This window comes from Gracilinanus agilis, chromosome 3, assembly GCF_016433145.1.
Source record: "Gracilinanus agilis isolate LMUSP501 chromosome 3, AgileGrace, whole genome shotgun sequence".
Classification (NCBI taxonomy): Eukaryota; Metazoa; Chordata; class Mammalia; order Didelphimorphia; family Didelphidae; genus Gracilinanus; species Gracilinanus agilis.
The window spans coordinates 330,815,729-330,839,205 of record NC_058132.1 but is presented as its reverse complement, the minus strand read 5'-3'; the positions used below and the strand labels follow the sequence as shown (position 1 = coordinate 330,839,205).

Genomic DNA, 23,477 nt, shown 5'->3' with positions numbered 1-23,477 from the left:
TATTATTATTATTACCATCATCTATAAAGTGAGGTGTTATATTTCTAAGGTCCCTTTCATATCTAAATCCAATGGTCTCATTCTTATTATGGTTCCTTAGGAAAGGAAAGAGAACAAAAACTCAGGACAAGTGCTTTATCCATTCATAAAGATTGTGCAACTTATAGAAGCTTTCATAATGAATATTATACATTTCTTTGGAACCTAAATAGAGTAAACAAGGCATAACAGGTAAAGAATCCCAATAGTCTCTTTATAAATATTCCTCTTTTTGATACACAGGATTTCCTCACTATAACAATCTAAATAAAGTAAAATGTCTCTAGAAATTTAGATTCTGAATTGGAGCTTCTGTGTACCCTAATGGTGACTTTCAGTTCATAAATTCTACATTTATGAGATTTGTTTTGCTTTATTATAAAAATTTGGTTATAAGGTTTTTGTTTTTCTTTTCTGGGGTGGTGGGAGGTAAAAGGAAGAAAAAATGTGTGACAATTAAAAAAAAGCTTGAATTTAAAGAACTTAAATAGCTGGATGAATATATCTTAGAGCTTAATTCTAGGAACTAATTACCAAAATAATTTAGATGCATTTCTCTGCTATTTACATTTATTTTATAGTGACTCTGTGTTCCATTTGACTAATACTAATGAAACTTACTCTTTTGCCAGTCCCTCTTCCCACTGGAGGATGGGCTTCAGCAGCCTGACGAATTGTACAGACCATTAGCTCTATAAGAGCACTCTCTTGCCGGTCAGACATTGCTGAGTTGGAAGAAAAAAAAAGTATGATTAGCTGTATTCCAATAACCATATGCAAAACAAAATGATAACCTTGATATATATCACCACTACTGACTATAAATAAAAAAAATTTAGTTAATTCAGTTTTAACTTTTTTCATGTGTAAGGTTGACAGATAGGAAGATCAGTAAAGGAACTGGACATTAATTACAAGAAAATATCTTGATATGGTTAAAGAGTATAAAATTTGACCAAATATTTTGATAAAACAGAATTTGATTTTAGAGGGATGAATTAGCTCACAAAAGGCATTTTCCTGGCATAATAGATTGCATTCTACTATAAAGTCTATTTTTAATTATCTTCTTGTAAAGTATTATTGGTACCCTTTGATTTATATCAAAATCATTTCAAAATGACACCACTGGACTCAATGAATCTTCTTGTCAACAAAAAATGAAAATTAAAGCAAATCCAACCAAGATATCAGATAGTATATGGAAAGTTCTCCACCTATAATTTTTAAACTTTTCCCTAAAAGGCCGAAAATTTAATTAATTTTCTCTTTTCTAAGATCAAATCAGTTACCTTTCAATTAAAATGCTTATCATTTTTGGAAAAATATTAAACTCATAAATATATCAGCAGCATCAAAAGTATTCTGGACTAGCTATGTATTAAAAGTTTCAAAAAAATAAAAACCAAACCCATGCCCTTCAAGTTAAATTTTGCTAACTTTATTAACAGTGAGGTATGGTTTGGTCTGGATGATGTTAGTTAAACCTATGTGGTCCTGAAATAATCAAAATGAAGAGATATTTAAGTTTTACTAACAAGTGAAATAGTACAAATTTTTTTCCTTGAGAAAGCTTCCCACTACCCCTAACTCCCAGGAATAATATCAAATTCTTATAAGCCCTGAATTTATCCTCTTTTCCTTATTAATGAATCAGAATATGAGACAATAGGATATATATAATTTTAAAAATGCTAATGGTTTTGTAAATGCCTTAAATTACTTTTTGGGAAAATATTTAAGAAGGATGGAAGTTAGGCAGAACTTTCAGAACATGTAATTTAACTAGATCCTAAATAATCATTACTTTTGATTATACTCTCTGAAACCAAAATTATTGAACAGATTAAAAGGACAGATTTCAAAAGGGTGAAGGACAATTATTAAATATCCACAATTCTCTTTTTTTCAAATATGATACTATTTAACTGTTGGATAACATAAATATTCTACTCTCAGCCACTGCCTCTATTCCTTAAAAACTTTTTTACTTAATTTCCTGAAATATGACTTTAAGCTTCAACATTAATAGTATAATTATACTCTTGAAAGACAGAGCTCTATTAACCACTAAATCAAATGGTCTTTGTTCAACTCTAATTATTTCTTTGTTATAAATTACCCTGCTTGACTATGCTTTTTCCTAACTGAAACTCTCTTCCTTTCAGGTCTGTGATATGAAAATTAACTCTGACAGTCTCTTGACTTCCTCCTCATCTTCCTCTTGACCTCTAACTATAGATATTCCCCCTATGTTTCAGACGCAGGGTAGTTTATAGCGGACTAGATTTGGAATACAGAAGCCCTAGTTTCAAATCTTATCATTGACACTAGTTGTATGACTATGGGGAGACCAATTGCTTAAAATCTATAAGCCTTGATTTCCTCCACTCTAAAATGAGCACAGTAACATCTGTGGAACCAACCTAAAAGATTGTTGGGAGACTCAGATGAGATAATGTATATAAAGTGTTTTGTAAACTTCAAAGTGTTATATAAATATCGGTCTTTTCAGTCATCTGCACTTCTACTTCCTAACTCAAAAAGCTCATCCATTACCACAGCTCCAAAAAGTCTTCTACATAAATGACTTCCAAATTTATACTCTCAAGGTTGTGCTATCTTCAAAGCTTTAATACTGTATTTCTGAATATGTAATGGAGACTTCTTAACAGTCTCTTCTCATCTTAAGCTCAACATACCCAAAACCTAACTCATTTTTTTTTGCTGTATTCCTGCAATAGCTTCTCCTCCTGCCATCTGTATTTACAATGATTTTCTCCATTATCTATATTAAAGATACTGCAAAATTCTTTGACTATATGTCCCTATATTTATAAGTCATTACATTTTGCCAAATTTTCCTTCCGTTTGTTCATGGGACATGTACTTCTTTATACATAAATACCATTCAAAAACCAAGAACAATTTTCCTATTTATAGGAAATGTATTTCTAATATTTCTAACTATCTTAAGTCAATCTTTATCAAACTAATAAAATATGATGAGGTAGGTAGAAATCTTCAAGAGATTAACTAGAAATATGGTAGTAAGAGAAATGGAGTTTTCCTTAAGAATATTAAAGTAGCCAACAATCTGAGAATTATTTGAAGGGGAAGAAGAGAAAGGAATAAATACTTATATAGCACCTACCCTAAGATGGGAACTGTGCAAAGTGCTTTACAAATATTATCTCACTAGGAAATCAGACTGAAGTAAATTAGAATTAGAAAATTAGTCCTTGCTCATGGATGGTAGGATATTAAGGGGAGGCACAAAAAAATTTCTTTCAAGTCTGTTTGCTAACAAAGTTATCTTTTCTTCCACAAGACAATGCCCTAGCCAACCTAAATCCCCCTAAACCAGTGATGGGCAAACTTTTTAAAGAGGGGCCAAAGGAAAGGAAAGGCTCCTCTGTCAGTCAGCTTCTAAGGCAACTCTTTTGAAGTTTCATTGTATTGTATCCTACTCATTGTATTCGTTAGATTAGGAATAATGTCACACAGCCAGATAGAACATTTCAGGGGGCCGCATCTGGCCCACAGGCCATAGTTTGTCCATCACTGGTCTAAACCAAACATGCATTTCTACATTGATAAAGCGACACCATTTCAAAATTCCTAATATTAGGAATTAAATTCCAAGCTCAAAAAAGCTCCCCCAAACAAGAGTTTTTATACTAAAAACAACTTCTAAACCCATTAATTTATTTTTCTCTGTTTAATTAATTTTAATTAAGAAAGTCAGTATACTAATATTCTGACAAGTATGTATATACTGTGTACACACACAGGCAAATCAAGATCTTGCAACATATATGCATGGCTTGGGACTGGCTCTGTTTCTAAATGGTGAGGAAATACCTTCTAAATATCCTTTCCTCTCCAGACATCAATTCTATGAACAAGTTCTATGGAGCCATATTCTAAATTCTGATTCAAACTCAAGACTTCAAAATATGCTTCCTAGAAAACAAAACTACTTATGATTTTTAGCAGGAAAGAACATAAATGATAGTTGAGCTAAATTTAAAACTACTAAGATATGCCCAATGAAAATATATAGTGCTATTTGGTGAACTGATTTTTAAAAATTTCATTTAAATCTTGATAAATTAATTAAATGAGGTTGATGTTTTTGAAAGATACAAAAAAAGCTATGAGGGGGCAGCTAGGTGGCTCAGTGTATTGAGAGCCAGGCCTAGAGATGGGAGGACTAGGGTTCAAATCTGGCCTCAGATACTTCCTAGCTGTGTGACCCTGAGCAAGTCACTTAACTCCCATTGCCTAGCCCTTACCACTCTTCTGCCTTGGAACCAATACATAGTAACAATTCTTAAGACAGAAGGTAAGGGTTAAAAAAACAAAACAGCTATGAGATGCAGTAGATAATATATTGATCAAAAAAGTTGGGAGAAATTAATTCTTCTTCTGAGGGGGAGCTGAGTCACTGTTGTTATCATGAATCAGTCATAACATAGCTAGGTCTCCAACTTATAAATGGCCTAAACAAACAGTTAGGTGGAAGAATCCATTTTTGGAGTCCCCATTCTTTAGTCCCTTTCTTTGTTTCTCAATTCAAGAAAGGTGTGAAATGATTGATCTGGAATATTTCCTTTTTCTTACGCAAATATAAAGTGGCATTATCATTTTTAGTAAAGCACTTTGGATACATTCTAAGGCAAATTAATAAGTATTTGTGACCTGGCCTAGGAAACACTTAAAAAAAAAATAAACCCTTATCTTATGTCTTAGAATCAATGTATTGGTTCTAAGGCAGAAGAGTGGTAAAGGCAAGGCAATGGGGGGGGGGGGGGGGTAAGTGACTTGCCCAGGATCAGGCAGCTAGGAAGTGTCTGAGGCCACATTTGAACCTAGGACCTTCCATTTCTAAGCCTGGCTCTCAATACACTGGACCACTTAGCTACTCTCAAACAACTAACTTTAAAACAAATTTCATAGAATTAATAGTATTCTTAAATTTGGAAGTTTTTGAATTCATAAATCTATTTTTCAATATTTAGTATTCATCTTCTTTAAACATTGAAAAACAGATCTATAAATACAAGAACTTACAAATTTAAGAAATCTATTGTATAATACTCAACTATTCTCATAAGGCCATTATTTTGCATTTAAATCCAGGCAAAAAACATTATTGTCATGACATTTTGTGGTTTTAGGAAAATGTGATTTTTAAAATGGGAGACTGGAATGGAATTAAACTTTTTTTGGGGGGGCTAAAAGTACTTTCAAAGAAAGAGTTGTTAAAAATGAATGGGGCATATTGCTAAATATCACTGTTTAGTCTTTGGAGAAATAAAGAAGTTAGAATTTTTGCAAATAACTAATAAAGTAAGCTTGCTTGCTTACTTTAATATACGTAATAATTAAAAATACTTAATATATTTTAAAAATAAAAGGAAGTATAACTATGAAAGCTGGAAACATTTTCTAATTACTGAGACTGTCTGATTTTATTTTGTCCTTATTACCATCATATAGGACTCAACCGTTTCCTCTTAATTTTGTATAGTAAATATGTTCTGGTTGAATAGTATTTTTATGTGAGACTATTGAATAAGTTTTTCTGTTGAAAGGTAGGCCAAGAAATGAAAACCTCTTTCCATGACAAATATATATTTACATGCTATAATTATCGACTGTGAAAAGAATTACTAAAAATGTGGAAAATAAAAATTTCAAAATACCATACCTTCTTCTCCTTGGACAGGTTCTTCTAACAGTAATTCTGTCATACATTCCCAGTCTTTCAATAGTTCTTGAGAGCTCTCCCACAAACTGTCCACCAAGTAAGCTGCATGTTCATGCAACTAGAAACAACAAGTATATTTAATTAATGAGTTAATAATTAACTTGAGAATAACAAACATTTTAACACCATTAAAATGATTTGGACTCAATGATTTTAAGATGAAACATAAAAACCAGAAGATAGCTTAAAAAATACTGCTTTCCCTACCTGTTAAGTAATCACAACTTAGATTGAGTTTGAACTTTATATACTACAATGACCTAACTTTATTTGTATGGCAACCTCTTCAATAAATACAGATCATAACTTTGATATTTGGTATTCAAAACCTGTACAGTCTTCTGATGTTGCCTGTGGCCAACCTATTGATGAGATTCTCTGAATTTAGCTAGGTGATAGACACAGTAAAGTATTATTATTGTTAATTCTTATTTATGAGGAAGACAAAGATCAGAGAATTTAGATGATCTTTAAGATGTAATATCCAGTTAGCAGTAGAGTCAAGACTATAATTTGATGTTAATTTCCAGTCCAGATCTCTTTTTAATATACAACATTCTTATTAGCTACTGAGCTATAAAAAGCAAATAATAAATTTGGAAAGGTCCAACTCTCTTAGGCAGAAGCTAGTACTCCCTTAACTATGCTTAAAATTAAATATTCATAAGGTTCCTAAAGTAAAAAAAAAGCTTCATATTAACCTGTAAACAACTTCCTTAAACTACTTAAAATTCATGAAATAATCATTTAAATCATTTGTAATACATCTCCACTAATTGTTTTCATATTCAAGGATCTCAAACGAAACTATTAAGTTAGCTGAGGTTTGATGATAAAATTTTAGGAGGAACCCAGTTTAGTGTTTCTTGGGTGACTTCCTCCAACAAGCATGGCTGAATGGGAAATTCATATCAATACATAACTTTGCTAACTTTTGGTGTGATCTACAGCAGAGAACTTGTTACCTTCATTTCTAAAATGTTTTAAAACATTGTATTCCGTGCACCTATTCTCCATAATAGAACTGTGATAACACATAAATAACTCATTGGTCATGTCTAAAAACTTTTGCCTCATTTAAAAAAAGAACTTTGTTTTACTAGGCTTCAGAAGACTTTGGGATGGGAAACTGGTCTAGTCCAATTTTGACCTTATGCAGGAATTCCTTCTATGACATCTATGAAGGATTCAATCAAGCCTCTCCTTGAATCTTCATGTGAAAAGGAACATGCTACTTTAGGAAGCATACTGACATCTAATATTATGTAATTGTCAGAAAGGTCTTAATTATATTAAACAAAAACAAACACACATGTCCATTGCTATAACTCTGTATTGTTATAGAAAAATAACTCAGATATAGAATTTGGAGACCAATGAATTGTAAGTGGATTCCATTTTACCTACAAGTACTGTTAATTATATATTCCTAAAAACAATTAAATTACTTAAGAACAGATACTACAAATAGCAGATTTTCTTAAACATATTGGGGAAAGGTGAAAAAAACACACCAAAAAAAACAAAGTGAGACAGCTGAATGTCCCATAGATGACTCAAACTCAATACAAGATCACAGATGCCTATGTAAATAGATGAAGCCTTTATTAAGTGCTTACTATATGCCAGGAACTAAGCAAAGCTCTAGGAACCTAAATACAAACATCCAAAGATAGTGTCTAATCTTAAGGAGTTTAAATTTAAATGAGGGAAATCAACACAAAAAAAGGAAACTAGAGGTTGAGATTGAGCACAAGGGTCCCCCCAGGTGAAGGGAGGGTGGAAAACTCTAGAACTTTAAGAGAGGGCCTGGGAGAGAAGTGAGTAAGAATGGACTGGGGCACATCCAGAATTTGTGGTTCTGGTTAGGAGCTCATCAATTGGAGATATTGGAAAGATGTCCAAGAGAAAAGAAGGCTGCTGACATGGAGGATCTCCAAAATCAGCAATTGTCAAGAATGGAGCTTAGAAGGGACCTAGAAGGTCATCTAGTCTATTTTTTGCCTTATAGTCAAACAACTCATTATTTTTACCCATATAGTCACGCCTTTTAATGTCTTAAGGGCACCACCATTCTTTTAGGCATACAAATTTGTAACCCTGGAGTAATTCTAAAAGTAATCTTCAACTTTACACTCTTTTCTTTATCTTATCAGTTGTAAATCTTATAATTTTTAGTTCCTTATCTCTGAAATCCATTCCCTTCCTACACTCATACAGGAATTATTCTAGTTTAGGGAACTATTACCTCCTACCTACAGCCATATGGTGAGATGAACAGAGCTCTAGAATTAGAATCAGGAAGATCTGAATTCTAAACTTGCCTCAGATACTTACTAGTTGTGTGACTGAGGAAATCACTTAACCTGTCTCCCTCTATAGTCTCATCTGTAAAATGGGGATAATAATAGCACCTTACCTCTGAGGGTAGTTTTATGAGATAATATCTGTAAAATACCTTGCTAAGTTAAAATGTCTAAATAAATATTAGCTGTTGTTATTATTGGAACAACTTCTTCATTAATCTTCCATATGTCTTTTATTAGTATGAAATTGCTATCCCTAAAGCAATCTCTTATTCAAGAAGCTTAAGGGGCTTCCTACTGTGGTAAGAATAAAATTTATGTGGCACTTAAGATTCTCCATCACCTGGAGCCCAGCTCTTTTTCTATACTGACTTTTATTTATACTCTCTCTCCTCATACATCCTAAATTTCAACTACAATTATGTACTTGATATTCCATATATACAACATTCTGTGGTTCCCTTCTATCCTTTGCACTGCACCTCATGCCCAGAATGCTCTCTCTTTCCCCTTCTGTCTTTTGAAATTCCTAGCTCCTTTCAGACCTTAGCTCAAATTCTGTCTCATAAATGAGGCCTTTTTTGATTTTTTTTCAAGTGTACCACCTCATCCTCTGACCCTGAATTTTAGCATTAGCATGTATATGTGTAAATATGTTACTCATTTACTGTTCAGTCATATCCAACTCTTTCAGAGTCCATTTGGGGTTTTCTTGACAAAGATACTGGAGGATGATGAGGAAACTGAAGAGAACAGGTAAAGTGATTAGCCCAGTCACTCAGCTAGTATGTTTCTAAGGCCAAATTTGAATTAAAGAAGATGAATTTTCTTGATTCCAGACCCTGGAACTCTATTCATTATGCGACCCACCACATGAGTGAGCACACACATAGAAAATGTACACAACTATACATAAGACATATGTTTTATTCTTTAGAATATAAACTAAATGAATGCAGGAACTATTTTTGTCTTAACATCTCTAATGTTAGCACAATGCTAAACATAGAGTAAGCATTCAATAACTGCTTTTTAAATTAATTGAGCTCTGGATGTTATACTTTCCCAATTACCGAGAATCTATAAATGAACACTGCTTACCTTTCTGCTAGCTCTTTTTTTTCCTGCCTTTGACACAATTTTTCACTCTCTCCGTTCTTCCATTCTGACAATGAGATAGACTTTCTTCATGCTAAGACCATTCCTTTTAGTGTGGCTTTGATCTCATTCCCCTTCATTTTCTCCAGTAGATTACAGCTTCAATTATTCTCCTCTCATCCCAAATCTTTACCAGGGCTCTATTTGTCAGTTCTTTTCTAATTCCTTCTTCAAACATGCTCAATTTTTTCTCATCTTTAAAGAAACTTTCATTAGATCCTAATATTCCATGATGCGATCGTGTTACCTCTGATCTTTGTCAAATTCCTAGAAAAAGCTCTCTATACTCATTGCCTGTATTTCCTCTAGTCTCATTCATTCCCCAACTCTTCATAATCTAGCTACTTACTTCTGACTGAAACTGTTCTCTCCAAAGTTACCAATATGAGTTGCACTCAAACTTCTCAGGGCTCATGTGGAATTACTTTTTCCTACTTCTACTCTATCTCAAGAAACTATATCTTCTATGTTCCTTCTGAAGACTTTTGTGGCATATCACACTTCCTAACAGTGGGTTTTACCCAGGGCTCTGTCCTAGGCTTTCTTCTCTTCTTTTCCCACATGACCTAATCAAATGTACACAATTCAAAAAGACATCTATTCAGTCATGGTTTCTCCCAAATGTTTTAACAGATTATCACCAATTGCTTATTGGACATTTCACACTGGATTTCTTGAAAATACTTCAAACTCTTTATGTTCAAAAAAGAACTTATTGTATTTCCTCCCAAACTCATTCCTCTTCCAGTTTTTCCTATTTCTGTCAAAGGTATCACCATTCTGATAATTTCCCAGATATGTAATTTTTGAACAATCCTATCATTGACTACATACTGTGACTCATTTTATAGATTTAGTCACTTCCTATATCTTATTATTTCTACCTCCACATCATTCTTCTATTCAATGCATATCTTATACTCATTCAGCTATCATCTTATTTGAAACCTGAATCTCTTCTCATCTAGCTTATTAAAAATGTCTCCCTCTACCTCCAGTCTCTCAGCTCTCTAGTTCTCTACATGATTCTCAAAGGAATTTTCCTTAAACACAAATCTGTCTTTTGTTCAATAAACTCCTGTGTCTTTCTTTCGCCACAAGAAAATATAAACCCCTGGCTTTCATTGCTAATGGCATGGCTCTATGCTATCTCTTTAGCATTGTAGTACAGTACTCTGACACTCATGATCTAAACAAACTTGTCCCTACTCTCTTCCTCAGACATGATGCTCCTCACATTTATGTGTCTCTACACTGGCTAACCACCATCCTTGGAATGTACATTGTCACTTCTGTTTTGAAGAAATCCTCTCTTTTTTCAAGAAGCCATTTTCAATGTGAAGCATTTCTCCACTCTCAACTACTAGAGCTCTTCTCCCTATACAATATTGTATTGAACTATTTTGCATTTATTCACTCAATGTTTATTCTGGATATATTTTTTATGTGTACTTGATGTCTCTCCCATTACAATGAAAGTTTTTTGAAAACTATTATTTAGTTGTGTTTCTTTGTTACCCCATAGCACGCCAAAGTTGTACACTGGGTTTTCTTGGTAACAACACAGGAGTGGTTTGCTACTTTCTCTAGTGGGCTAGGGCAAACAGGTTTAAGTGACTTGTTGGCAAGTGTCTGATTTGAACTCGGGTCTTACTGACCTCAGATCTACGACTCTCCATTGAATGATCTACCTGCTTCCATATTTCATTTCACCTAGCTTACTAAAAGTGTTTCCTAACTGGTCTTCCTACTCAAGTTTCTCACTATCTTCTGATAACAAGTATTGTTTATTCTTTAAATTTGTAGCTCTAGTACCAAGTACATAGGCATTCAAATACTTGGTGACTGTACTTAAACACCGTAAAATCAGCACTATAGTCAGAGAAAATACTGTGCTTAGTCAAAATAAGGTCCAATTGTTCTCAGCCCCTTGTAGTTCTTGAATCAGTAATTTACCTCTGCAGCTTCTATTTTCTAGTAATTTACTATCCCTCGGATCCTCTGAAACTACTCTTCTTATGATTAAGTCCTTATGATTTCTACTTCTCCCAATCTTTCAGTTCCTACCCTTATTGATCTGCTAAATGACAATGTCAAACTTCCCTCACACACCTTTAAATGTTTCATCTGTGCCCTTTTGAAATACTATTTTTCCCACCTGATTTTTCATTTTTCTTTTCAGATCAATCTTTCATTCTCTTCCTGGCTCTTCTTTGCTCCTATAATAGTGAACTATTTGCAGTACCTAAGATTTCATCTAGATCTCATTCTTAAATGACTATTCAAAATATGATTCCAGCTTTGATCCATCATCTCTCTAAACCTAGAGCTCTAAGGAAATTTTCAACACAATAATCGTCTAATATAAAAAACTTAAAGTAGGAAAGGATAATTACCTTTCTCATAAGAAACCATTAAGACCACAAAGTAATGAATTTTTAGATTGAGGCAAAGGGTGATGTTGCAGCCTTATTCTACTAGTCATAGTTACTTTTTGGGTAAAACTAGTTTTAGGAGTCAGATATATAGGCAAAGTCATAGAAGAAATTCCTTCAAGAAAGAACAAGTATAAAATACTCTAAATTTCTCATCAGGCACACTGTAATTAATGTATTATAGTAATGAATCATAAAATTGAAGAACTAGAAGAGACAAAGAGAAGATCTATTTCAATATTTTCATTTTACGGGGGCAACTGGGAGGTTCAGTGGACTGAGAGTCAAGCCCAGAGATGAGAGGTCCTAGGTTCAAATTTGGCCTCAGACACTTCCTAGATGTGTGACCCTGGGCAAGTCACTTTACCCCCACTGCCTAGCCCTTAACACTCTTCTGCCTTAGAATACCCAGTATTGATTCTAAGATGGAAGCTAAGAATTAAAAATTTTTTTCTCAACAAATAAATAAATGTGTGTGTGTGTGTGTGTGTGTGTGTGTGTGTGTATGTGTGTAAACCAAAATCAAGAGAGATATATGACTTGACTGGGATTCTATTCTAAGTTGGTGGCTGAATCATATGACTTTCAGTCATTTTTCAGTCTTATCTGATTCTTTGTGACCTCTTTTGGGATTTTCTTTGACAAAGATATGAAATGGTCTGCAATTTCCTTCACTAGATCATTTTACATGTAAGGAACACAGGCAAACAGGGTCATGCAGCTAATAAATGCATGAGAACTCAGGAAGATGAGTCTTCCTGACTTTTAGATCTGGCACTCTAACCACCGCGCAACCTAGCTGCCCACAAATGGTATAGGCCAAATATGAATGCTTTCCTCCCTAAATCCATCAATTAAAGCAATTTCATTGTCTATTCTGTGAAGGCATCCCTGAATATATAAGGAAAATCATTTAAGATCTACTTAAATCCCACCCACCCACCCCCCCCCGAAAGCTTTATTTATTTATTTAGTCCGGCAAGGAAAGCCTTTATTTTCAGTACATTTGTAAAATTCTATATCTACCAAATCAAGTCATTTTTGAAATTTCCCTATTTACCTCTAACCTTCTCTACCCCTAAACTAATTTGACTCTTCAGATAATTCTTTTCCCCAGTCTCATTTTCCTAATAAAATTTTCTAAATCCAGGCCTAAAGTTCATCAAAATCAGATAATTGAAATAAAGCTGGCGGTCCTGCTTCCAATGCCTCTTTAGCAGTTCAGATAAAACTTTACAATTCAAATATTTTCATTTAATTCCTAGTTCAGGAGCATTGATGTTCTCTATACCTAATTCTAGAAAATATTCTCCCTACCTTTCCTCTCTTCCCCAAGGTCCCCAATGGTAATGATTTTTATTTTAAATTTTCTTTTTTAAATTATGAAACTAACAATTACTAAATGCAAACATTCCAAGAAATTAAGAACAGGGAAGAAGAGTGTGTAAGAAACTGTGTATAGAAATTATATATGTACATACATAATATGCATGTATACTTATATATTAAGTTTAATAAGATTATGACAAAATTACTCTATTTGTGATTCCCTTCTACACTTTTTATATTTCATAAATGGCCAAACAAAATAAATCTACCCAATGGCTTTCTCTGGGAATGCATGTCTAATATGCTGTCTCCTGGTCCATCATCATAACCTTTCTATCAAGAGAGGGAAAATACCAAATATATTTCTCTTAATCAAACTGTCCCTTTAGTTAAACTTACTGCCATTTCTTAGATGCTACAGATGAGATAAAATCTCTTTTTCTGACTTCCACACCCTCTCTTATAGCATTATATCTAAAATATAATTCCCTACTGACAAACTGGATTTTTACTAATGCTAAAATGGTTCTGCATTAGGAAATTAATTAAAAATTAAAATTAAAAATAAAAACACCCCAAATCATATACATTTTGTAGCAAGCATGTATAAGAATATATTAAACATGTATATATTTGACTTTTAGAGCAGTGGGCCTAAATTCAGGAAGATCTGAGTTTAAATCTAGCATACTGTATGACCCTGGGAAAGTGACTTATCCTGTTTGCCTCAGTTTCTCCACCTGCAAAAATGGGGACCTATCTTCTATCTTCCATGATTTTTGTAAGCATCAACTGATTATAATATTTATAGATTTATAAATTTATAAGATTTATAGATTAACACAGTGTCTGGACTTAGTAGGCACTATATAAATGCTAGATATTATTATTTTACACAATATTTAGCAATTTAGTAAAAATGATAGAGATGGTTAATCAGTGATGCAAGGGTTGTGGAAAGATAGGCACATGTACTGGAAAAACTGTGCATTACTTTAAACATTCTGGAAAATAATTTGGAACCATGTAAAGCAAGTGCTTAACTATACAACCCTTTAGTTGCCCCATTTTTTTGTCATACGCCAAGGATGACAAATATAGAATTATTACTGTGATTCAAGAAACAATGAACAAAAGAATATAGAAATTTGGGAAACATATGATTTGATACAAAGTAAATCAAGTGCACAAAAAATATACAACAGCATAAAATAAGAAATAGAAATAAAAACAACAAAAAAAGTCCTGAATGTAAGGTCATTATAATGGACAAACTAAGCTTGATTGATTTGATGAGAAGATTGATTATGTACTTTTCCCTTTTTTGCAAAGGTGGATAATACATGTTGGACTTAGACTGATGTGTTGAGTAAGCCTGCCCCTCCACCCCCACACCCCATTTTTAACTTTTCCTTTTTCATTGTTATAAGGAATGGCTCTTTGTATGAGAGGAGGGTTATACTGGGAAATAAAAGCAATGTAAAAACAAAATATATCAATAAAATGTTTCATAAAATATATGAAGGCAGAAGCAATCAATATTTGGAAAACTTGGACAAGAGTAAATAAATAGGTGGCAAGTTTAGATACCAAGCTTAAAAAATAGCAATGGTATAGAAATGATGAGTGATTTTACCTTACTTTATGCTTACTGCAACTTAATTTCATGCATTACTTGCTTGATAATTTCATCTACTGAAAGGTAAAGGAAAAATGAACAACTTGTGTTCCGGATAAGATTCTCAACAATAAAGAGCTGTCTGCTAGGATAGAAAATGATGGAAACTTTGAGGAAATTAATAGCTTCATCTTTTATTTTTAAACTGCTTATTATTTTAATTAGTTAAAATCCATCTCCTCTCCCTCTGCCCCATTATCCATCTTACCCCCAGCTCCGACTGAGAACAAAAGAAAAACAAAAACCCATTACATACACATACAGTCAACAAATTTCCATGATGGCTAGGTCCAGAAGAATGTCTCATTCTGCACATTGATACTGTTACCTGTCTATGAGGAGGTAGGCAACATGTTTCATAATTAGTTTTCTGGAATCTTGGATGGTCATTATGCTGAATTCAGCATGATATTCTAGCACATTTATATACCATAATTTGTTCATTTCCCCAATTTATGAGCACTCTCTCAAATTCCCATTCTTTTTTCAAAAAGAGATATGTACAAAAGTTGGGCACTTGGAAAGTATATGCACAGCTTTGCTCCACCTTATTCAGCTTTGTGTGTGTGTGTGTGTGTGTGTGTGTGTGTGTGTGTGTGTATATATATAATTTTTTTTTTTTACTGATTCAGAGGGAGGTTCACATGACAGCCAATCCCTCCCCTTCCTTTTGACTTATAGAGATGTGAATATGTACCCCGATTGTGAAAGATAATTACTCCTGACTTTCCTTGCTCTGAAATTCTCTTTCTGTCTTTTTCTTTGGATCACCAAAATATAGAGAACTGCCACTAGATCTTGCCCAAGTGAACTCTAAGTGGAGTTGGGGGATGGCATGGTTTGGAGGGGACATATGTATCATCTCCCCATATTTGAATGTAAGTAGCTATTCTTGTTTAGTCCTTAATAACTCTCATTCATATTTACCTTTTTATGTTTTTCTTTACTTCTGTTTTCCAACTTTGAAGTTTCTATGATGTTCTGCTCTTTTCATTAGGAATGATTAGTACTCTATTTCATTAGCATACCCTATCCTGGAAATATTATATTCAGTTGTGGTGGATAAGTTATCTTGGTTGTAAGTTTATATCTTTTACCTTTGGGAAAAATGCATTCCATGCTTTCTGCTTCTTTATACTGCTAAATTGTTTACAATACTGACTATATTGTGTATGATCCTTGCTATTTAAATTCTGACTGCTATCCATAATTTTTCTTTGAACCAGGGGCTCTTTATTTTGGTTATTGAGGTTACTGGGTTTTGTCATTTTGAGGTTTCTTTCAGAAGACTGTTGGATTCCCTGTATTTTCACTTTCATCTATGGGTCTAAGATCTGGTCAGTTTTCTTGAGATAAGATTATGTAGGTTTTTTCTTTGGTCATTGTCTTCAGATACTCCAATGAATCTAAAATTTTTTTTTTCTCAGTCTGGTTTTCAGTTCAATTGTTTTTGCTATGACATATTTTATACTTTATTTTCTCACAGATTTTAAATTTGTATGAACACTTCTTAGTATTTGGTGGAGTCATTATAGCTTATGAAATCATTGGTTTCCATTTTGGAAATTTTACTTTCCAGAGTTTGTTGGTTTGGCAAAGTTTTGTTTTTCTTGTGCCAAACTATTAATTCACTTTCCAAAGCTCTCATTTCTCTTCCATTTTCCTCTCTTCAAGGATTCTTATTCTATTTATAAAAAATATTTAAGATAAAATTCCGTAAACTCTTGTTTCATTTCTTCTAGAAATTATAGTTGAGTATGTGCCCAAGCTGTTTTTCTGATGTTTTGATTGTAGTTGTTTTAGTCATTCTTTTCTCCTGAGTTTGTGTTTTGCACATCCCTGTTACCATAATACCTCATTATCACAGGCTTCTTTTTTTGTTTGCCCATTTTCTGACTTTAGTCTTGATGTGAGAGCTGGGCTATGTCATACTCTGAAGGGAAGGTCTGGTTGGTTCTACTGTTGTTTTCTTGTAGTCCTGAATATTGTATTATTTCTGGACCTCAGAGACAAGTTGCTTTTCAGTGTTCCTAAAGAGGTCTGACTCAGATCAAAGTCTGAGCTCTCTAAGTTCTTGACCTTAGTTTGGGACTATGTAAAAACAGATTGCTAGTTGTTAGACTCAGCCCCTATTAACTAGATAAGAGAAAAACTGTAGGCTTGCCTTTGGTCTCGGATTCCTACCTTGGTTATTCTACTGCAGTGAGGCTAGACATTGGAAATGACACCCTGCTTTCTGCATATAATCTAAGCCACATCATTATTGCAGCTGGCTACTGAATCTCCTCTTTTCTTCTACACTGCCCAGGGCTGAATGTCACTGCTACCACTGTGAGCAGGTCCCCTTCTTACTCCATCCTGGATCTCTAACACAAACCTGGGCAGTCAGCAAAAAGATTATCCCTGTTGCAGTGTTTCTGTTTGAGCCTGGTGATGGCCTGGTCTAAAATCTCTTTTTTCCCTAGTAGACAGCCTCTCTCCGGATACTAGATTGTGTAGAGCATAACATGTTTCTGGACTGATCCATACTAAGTGTCCACAAATCTCCATATCAGAGCTGAACTGGACAAAAGACTCACTGTGACTTATTCTAGATTTATTCATCAAGATTTGGACTGATGAGTTTGTGGATGAGAACAAACACACAACTCCCTATCATTCCACCATCTTGGCCCTGCCCCATTATCACTTTATCTTGGAATTTGTGCTAGAGAAAGAGGGGAAAGCCAGACAAAGTTTAATAAGCATTCTAGATTTGTGGAGAACAAGTTTCAAAGGGCTCAGAAAAAAATAAGCAGGATCTCATGGCCTGAAATTTTATAAGGGACATTAGTTTACCACAAAGGATAGGAAGCTTTCAAAAATGAAATTCTTAGGACAGAAAATAATTTGCATGAGAATGAAAAGAAAGAATTTTATAAAAAGATCAAGGTAGATATATACAGAACTCAACAAACAATTTGTACTTGGCTGTTCTTTTCCCCACAATTCTAACACGATGGTCATCCTGGCTGGGAAGTAAAAAGGCTCCTTTTTCTTCATTGCCACTTCCAAACTTCCTTTGGGGCCAACACTCAGAAATGTTCTTTTCCTTGAAGGTCACTCAAATTTTGTTTTTGCTCTATATGGATCATTTTTGGAAAGGTCTCCAAATTATTACCCTTTCTTCTTCTCTCCTCAACTTCTGCTTTTACACTACATTAGACTACAACGTTCATGTTGATGTTCTTCAACATTCTCGAAAATCATGACCCACTCCCTCCCCACTGGACCTTAGGGATCTAGTGAATGCATACACATTGAATATTATCATTACCCACAAACTTCCTATCTCTTTGATCAAAATCTCTGACACTCCTCATTCTGACCAGAACATTCTATTCTTCTATTTCTGTCTTTTTCCCTCTTAAGCCTATTATTTGTCCAAATAAAGATAACAGATGAACTTCATCTGTCAAGGAAAGCTAAAGATAATAACCAGATTTCATTTTTTAAAATTCACATTAGGTAAAGTGACTTATTCATGGTTATATAGATATGAATTTACGTTTTCCTGACACATTTTGTTAAGAAATACCAAATACTTCTTAACTATTAGTATTGCAAATGATCTGGTCAACTTCCCTATGAAGTCTACATTCTCCTCAACAGCTAGTGCCCTTCACCTCAACACATTCTGTACATAATTTATAATGTAATTATCTGAGGACCCGTTTCTCTACTTCCATATTCATCCCTCACCTCCAAATAGAATGGGAGCTCCCTGAAGGTAGGAACTATTTAGATTTTATCTTAGTATCTCCAATAACACACTCAGTAAGTCCCTTATAAATGCTTGCTGAAAGAATGTATAAATAATACATTAAGGGAATGAATAAACAAAATAATTTACAAAGGCTGGCTATCTTTCCATTTTGGAAGGTACTACAATATCAAAGGGAAGTAACTTTTATTTGAATCACTGAATTAAACATAATTCCCAAAATATTTTCAAAAATATAACAACATAATCTTTGTATTTCTTCCCTCTCATCAGTAGAATTTAGAAATATCCTTCCAAACCTAGTTCCTATCAAACTTTTTACAATCTGTTTTATTTCTCTATTCTCTTGGGTTGGAAAGTTCCTTTAGATTGTGGTTGAAGATTGTGATACTGTTTCCAGGACTGGCTTTTCTTTAGTCTTCATTCTGTTTACAAGATAGGCTGAAGGGGAAAAAAAAAGGCCTCAGCAAGGCTACTTGCTCCTACTTGCATTTTTGTTTTTAATTTTCTTATATTTAATTTTAAGTTCTTGATACTTTTGTTTGTTTAAAAAAATTCTCAACCTTAAAGCCTTTTTTGGATTAATTTGTCTTTGTAGTTTATACAAAGTAAATGAAAAAATCATGTTTTTTCTTTTGGAAGATGCCTGATAACAGTAAAGAGCACCTTTGTAATTAAAAAAGATTAGATTTGTTTATTTATGTATTTTTTGTTCTACAAATTTACATATTTCCTAATACTCAAAAGCTACAGGTGTACTATCCTGTATCTAGCAGGTCTCACCAGCCAGATCATATTTCTCCTATTCTCTTCAAACACTACTGAATACCCCTTTGCTTTGCTCCTTATAGCTTTTTACTGATGAACAGCAGTCAAATCAATGGTATTATCTCTTCTGAAAAGGGTGAGGCAATCAAATGCCATATTGCACTCCTCATCATTCCAGGGCTAATGGATGAAAATACCCCTCTCAGGCCACCACACTACATGTTATACACAGTCTCCTTTGATTAAAATGTAAGCTCCCTGAGGTGAAGGAATGCTTTATTTATGTAATTATATCATCAGTACTTAGCCTTTTAATTCATTCACATACCAAAAGGTCCTGAAAATATGACTAGCTTTTATTTTTTGGCAAGATACCATTTTATAGAAACTTGACTAGACATAGCTTGCCACTATGCAAATTACAAATTAGAGACACTGATTTGTATTTGTATATAGCCATATAATGGGTAGTTTCAATATCAATGAAATGTCTTTTTTCCCCCTTAAGTAGTGTTAAATCTCCATGAAGCTATTTATGAAAAATCTGAAATTTATTTATGAGAAATATGAAATTATTCAAAAAAATATTATCTAATGGCGTGACAAATCATATTTATTTTCTGCCAAGCTGATGCTATTTCAGAGTTAATGGATCTGGAGCCTGGGATACAAGTTCAAACTTGAGTTCAATCACTTACTACTTTTGTAACATTGGACAAATAAAGTACCTTAGTTTCTTCATCTTTAAAATGCAAGCATTGAAATAAAGGGTTTCTAAGGTCCCTTCTGATTCCAATCTAAGAGGCTGTGATTGCTTATGAACTTATAAATAAATCCGTAGGTCATCTAATTATCAGATGAATATTACTAACAGATATTTATCTCTATGAACAGTGTAATTTCAGACTTAATTCTAGGTAGAATATGTATGTTAATGAATGATGGTGCATAATTATTTTTAGGGAATCTTTAGGAATTTACATTTCCATGGCTGGAAAAAATAATCTTGGCAATTTCTTCTACTACACCAAGAAATAACTGAAGAAATATAGAGGGCCAAAGAATTCTAGATTTAGAGTTGTAAGGCACCTTATGGGCTATATACTTTAACCCTCTTTTTTTTTTTTTTTTTTTTTTAAAACAGATGAAGAGCCTGAGGCTCAAAATTAGTAAATATGTGTCAGAGTGGGGTATTTAAATCTAGGTCCTACTGGCTTGGAGGATGATTCCCTATCCATTATATCATAATGCTGCTCACTATGAATTAAAAAAATTGCTAATAAATAGAATTTGTGTCATGATGTAATTTTTATGTCTGTTGCATAAAAAGATAGAGTTGTAAAATGCTGTATGCTTATTGAAGAGAGCAGAGATAAGATGAGGAACACAAGAACAGTTTATTATAAGGAGGTCAATAGTAATACTCATGAAAAAGAGAGAAGACTTAGAAGACTCCTCTTGGCCAGGCTGGATGCCAATATTAACTTTACTAAATAAAATTTCCAGATTGCAAATTCTTAAGATTCTAGTGATTAAAGAGAGGCACATATAGGAGAAGGGAAGTGGTAAAATAAAAAGCACTTATTTTAAGTACCTATTATGTACCAGACACTATACTAAATTCTTTAGATCACTTTGATCCTCACAATAATCCTGGGAGGTACGTGCTATTATTCCCATTTTAGAGTTCAGGAAACTTAGGCAGATAGAAGTTAATAGTGATTTGGCCAGGATTACCCAGGTAGGAAGTATCTGGGTCTGGATTTGAATTTAGAACATTAAAAAAAAAAGTCAAATGGCATTTGCCAATTTAATGTAATATGGCCCTTAGGTTAAAATGACAACTCCAAATTTGAACATCTTCTAAGATATGAGAAACAGTGGTTAATAAAGTAGTTCTAGAGCCCCAAGTTAAGAGCCCAAAACACTGAAATTTATATGTAAGTCAAAGAGGTAAATCAGTGCATGCTGAAAAGATTATTATGTGGTTATTACAGCTAGGTGGTGCAGTGGATACAGTGCCTGGACAGAAGTCAGAAAAGACTTGAATTCAAATCTAGTCTGAGATACTTCCTAGCTGGGTGACCCTGGGTAAGTCACTTCACCCCATTTACCTCATTTTCTTCCAATTGTAAAACAAGCTGGAAAAGCAAGTAGCAAACTACTTGAATATCACCTCCAAGAAAAATCCAAATAAGGACATGAAGAATTGGATACAACTGAATAACAGCAATTATGTGGGTTTGTTGTTATCATTGCTTATAGGATCAAAATATTATTATTTGAACTTATTGGAATTTGCTTTTGATATCTCTAAAGTCTTATGATGAGACACTATTGGTTGGAGGAGGAAGACTAATCCACCTTTCATTTTTAAGACACAAACATAGAAATCTATTTTTCTTATATACTACCCCAGTCTTCATGGTCTTAATTATTTTCTGCTTTGAATACTCTAATTATGTTTTATTTCACATTCATCAAATTGGTAAAGATTACAAAAAGTGGAAAAATTTAAGTTTGGAGAGACTGCAGAAAATCCCTAATTGTCAAAGCAAAAGGTATGCCACAAAATGCTGATTACTTTTTATTGACAGGATATGGAAAGAAGGCAAGAGTAGAAAGGTATGCAATCAATTCTTTATACTTCAATTCTTTCTCATAGAGAATTATAGTACTTCCAAGCCAGAAGTGAAGTAATACAAAATAATAATAATGACATTTCATTTGAACCTCATGAGAGTAGTCATTACCGTTTCTATTTTATAGAGGAGGAAACAGATGTTAAATGATTTCCTTAAGGTTACAGAGATAAAAAGTATCAGAGATGAAATTTGAATCAAGATCTTCCAAATCCATATCCATTGTTCTCTACATTGAATTTCAAGAGGCCATCAAATCTAACACTTTATCTGCACAAGAATGCATTAACATTTTCAACAAATGATCATCTAGCTACTGCTTAAACAATTTCGTTAAAGTGAAACTATTTCAAAGGGTAGTCATTCTGTGTTCAGGCAGTTCTGATTGTTTAGACAGTTTGCTTTCCATCAAACTTAAATCTGCTTCTACTTAATCAAATTCAGTTTCTATATTTGAAAACTGAAGAGACTGGGGCTGTGAGAGAGAATGAGTAATGTGCTCATGGCCAAACAAGAAGGGATAGGGCAGGAATTCAAACCATGGTCATAAATACAACTTTGGTACTTTGATGATTACACCAAAATACATCTTTCTACTGTGCCCCTCTTTTAAGTCTTTATGCCTTGGTGAAGGTATTCAAGTTCACATGCCCAAACTGCAATTTCAAGCTGCCTGTGAGCCTCTTGCAATACCCCAAAGAGTGGAGGGAGGAAGTATTCACTTTGGGTGTCTGGAAAGAGGAACAAGGCATGCAAAAAATGACCTCTGGCACTGGGAAGAGGGGTAACAGAGCAGATCCCCAAGTGTTGGCTCTGCATATGTGCCAATACTTTGCCAGTGCGAGACTAGGGTAATAGGTTTGTTCAAATTGTATGGTGGTGACTGTAGTAATTACCACCAAGTTCTGATAACAAGGGCATTTATTTGAAATCCCCAAGAACTTGCAAATCTGACATAGGGTAGTGAGCTGGAGGAGCAACAGCTGCCTAGTCCTTTTTTTTGTCAAAATGCTTAAGCTCTAAACATGGAATGTTAATAGAAGTACAAAACCCAAAGACTGTCTTTAAATGATTAACTGTTTCATTCTGAAAAAAAATCTACCCCTCTCTAAACACAAATATTTTGCTATATAATGATACTTTTATACAATTATCACTAAAATTCTTTGCTTAAATCTTTTCTTGTAAATTATGCTTTTTAGAAAACAGAGAAGAATGAAGAAAAGGAAAAGTTTTAACTTTACCACTGATTACTATAAAATAATGGAGAGGAAACTCAAAGTTTAATAAAAGTTAATAGGGTAGTTAAATGTCAGGTACCCACATAATTATTTCCTTCCCAATTTCTTTGAAAAAAGAATGGGAAAAGTAATATGAATAAATATAGCAGTACCCATCAATGTGATGAAAATAAACTTTTCCCCCTATCTTCTATTTGGTAGTACTTTGCAGCAATCCTGCCCTTAGCAGAACCAGTCTGATTAGAGCCCAAAGGAATTACCTTATCCTTACTAGGGTAAGGAGGTAATTATTAAATTAAATTAAAGGTTAATGTATTAACCACATGCCTGTCAGTATCCAGT

At 33.7% G+C, this 23,477-nt stretch overlaps 1 protein-coding gene across 1 annotated transcript in view; it reads right to left on the bottom strand.

The window, feature by feature from the left end:
• STAG1 (stromal antigen 1) overlaps positions 1–23,477 on the bottom strand; it is a 257,933-nt gene that overhangs the window by 82,777 nt on the left and 151,679 nt on the right. Inside the window, exons 14-15 of the mRNA XM_044669151.1 lie at positions 5,756–5,873; positions 661–764 (exon numbers count right to left, since the gene is read on the bottom strand). Coding sequence (XP_044525086.1) covers positions 661–764; positions 5,756–5,873 — 222 coding nt within the window. The remainder of the gene's footprint in view (positions 1–660; positions 765–5,755; positions 5,874–23,477) is intronic.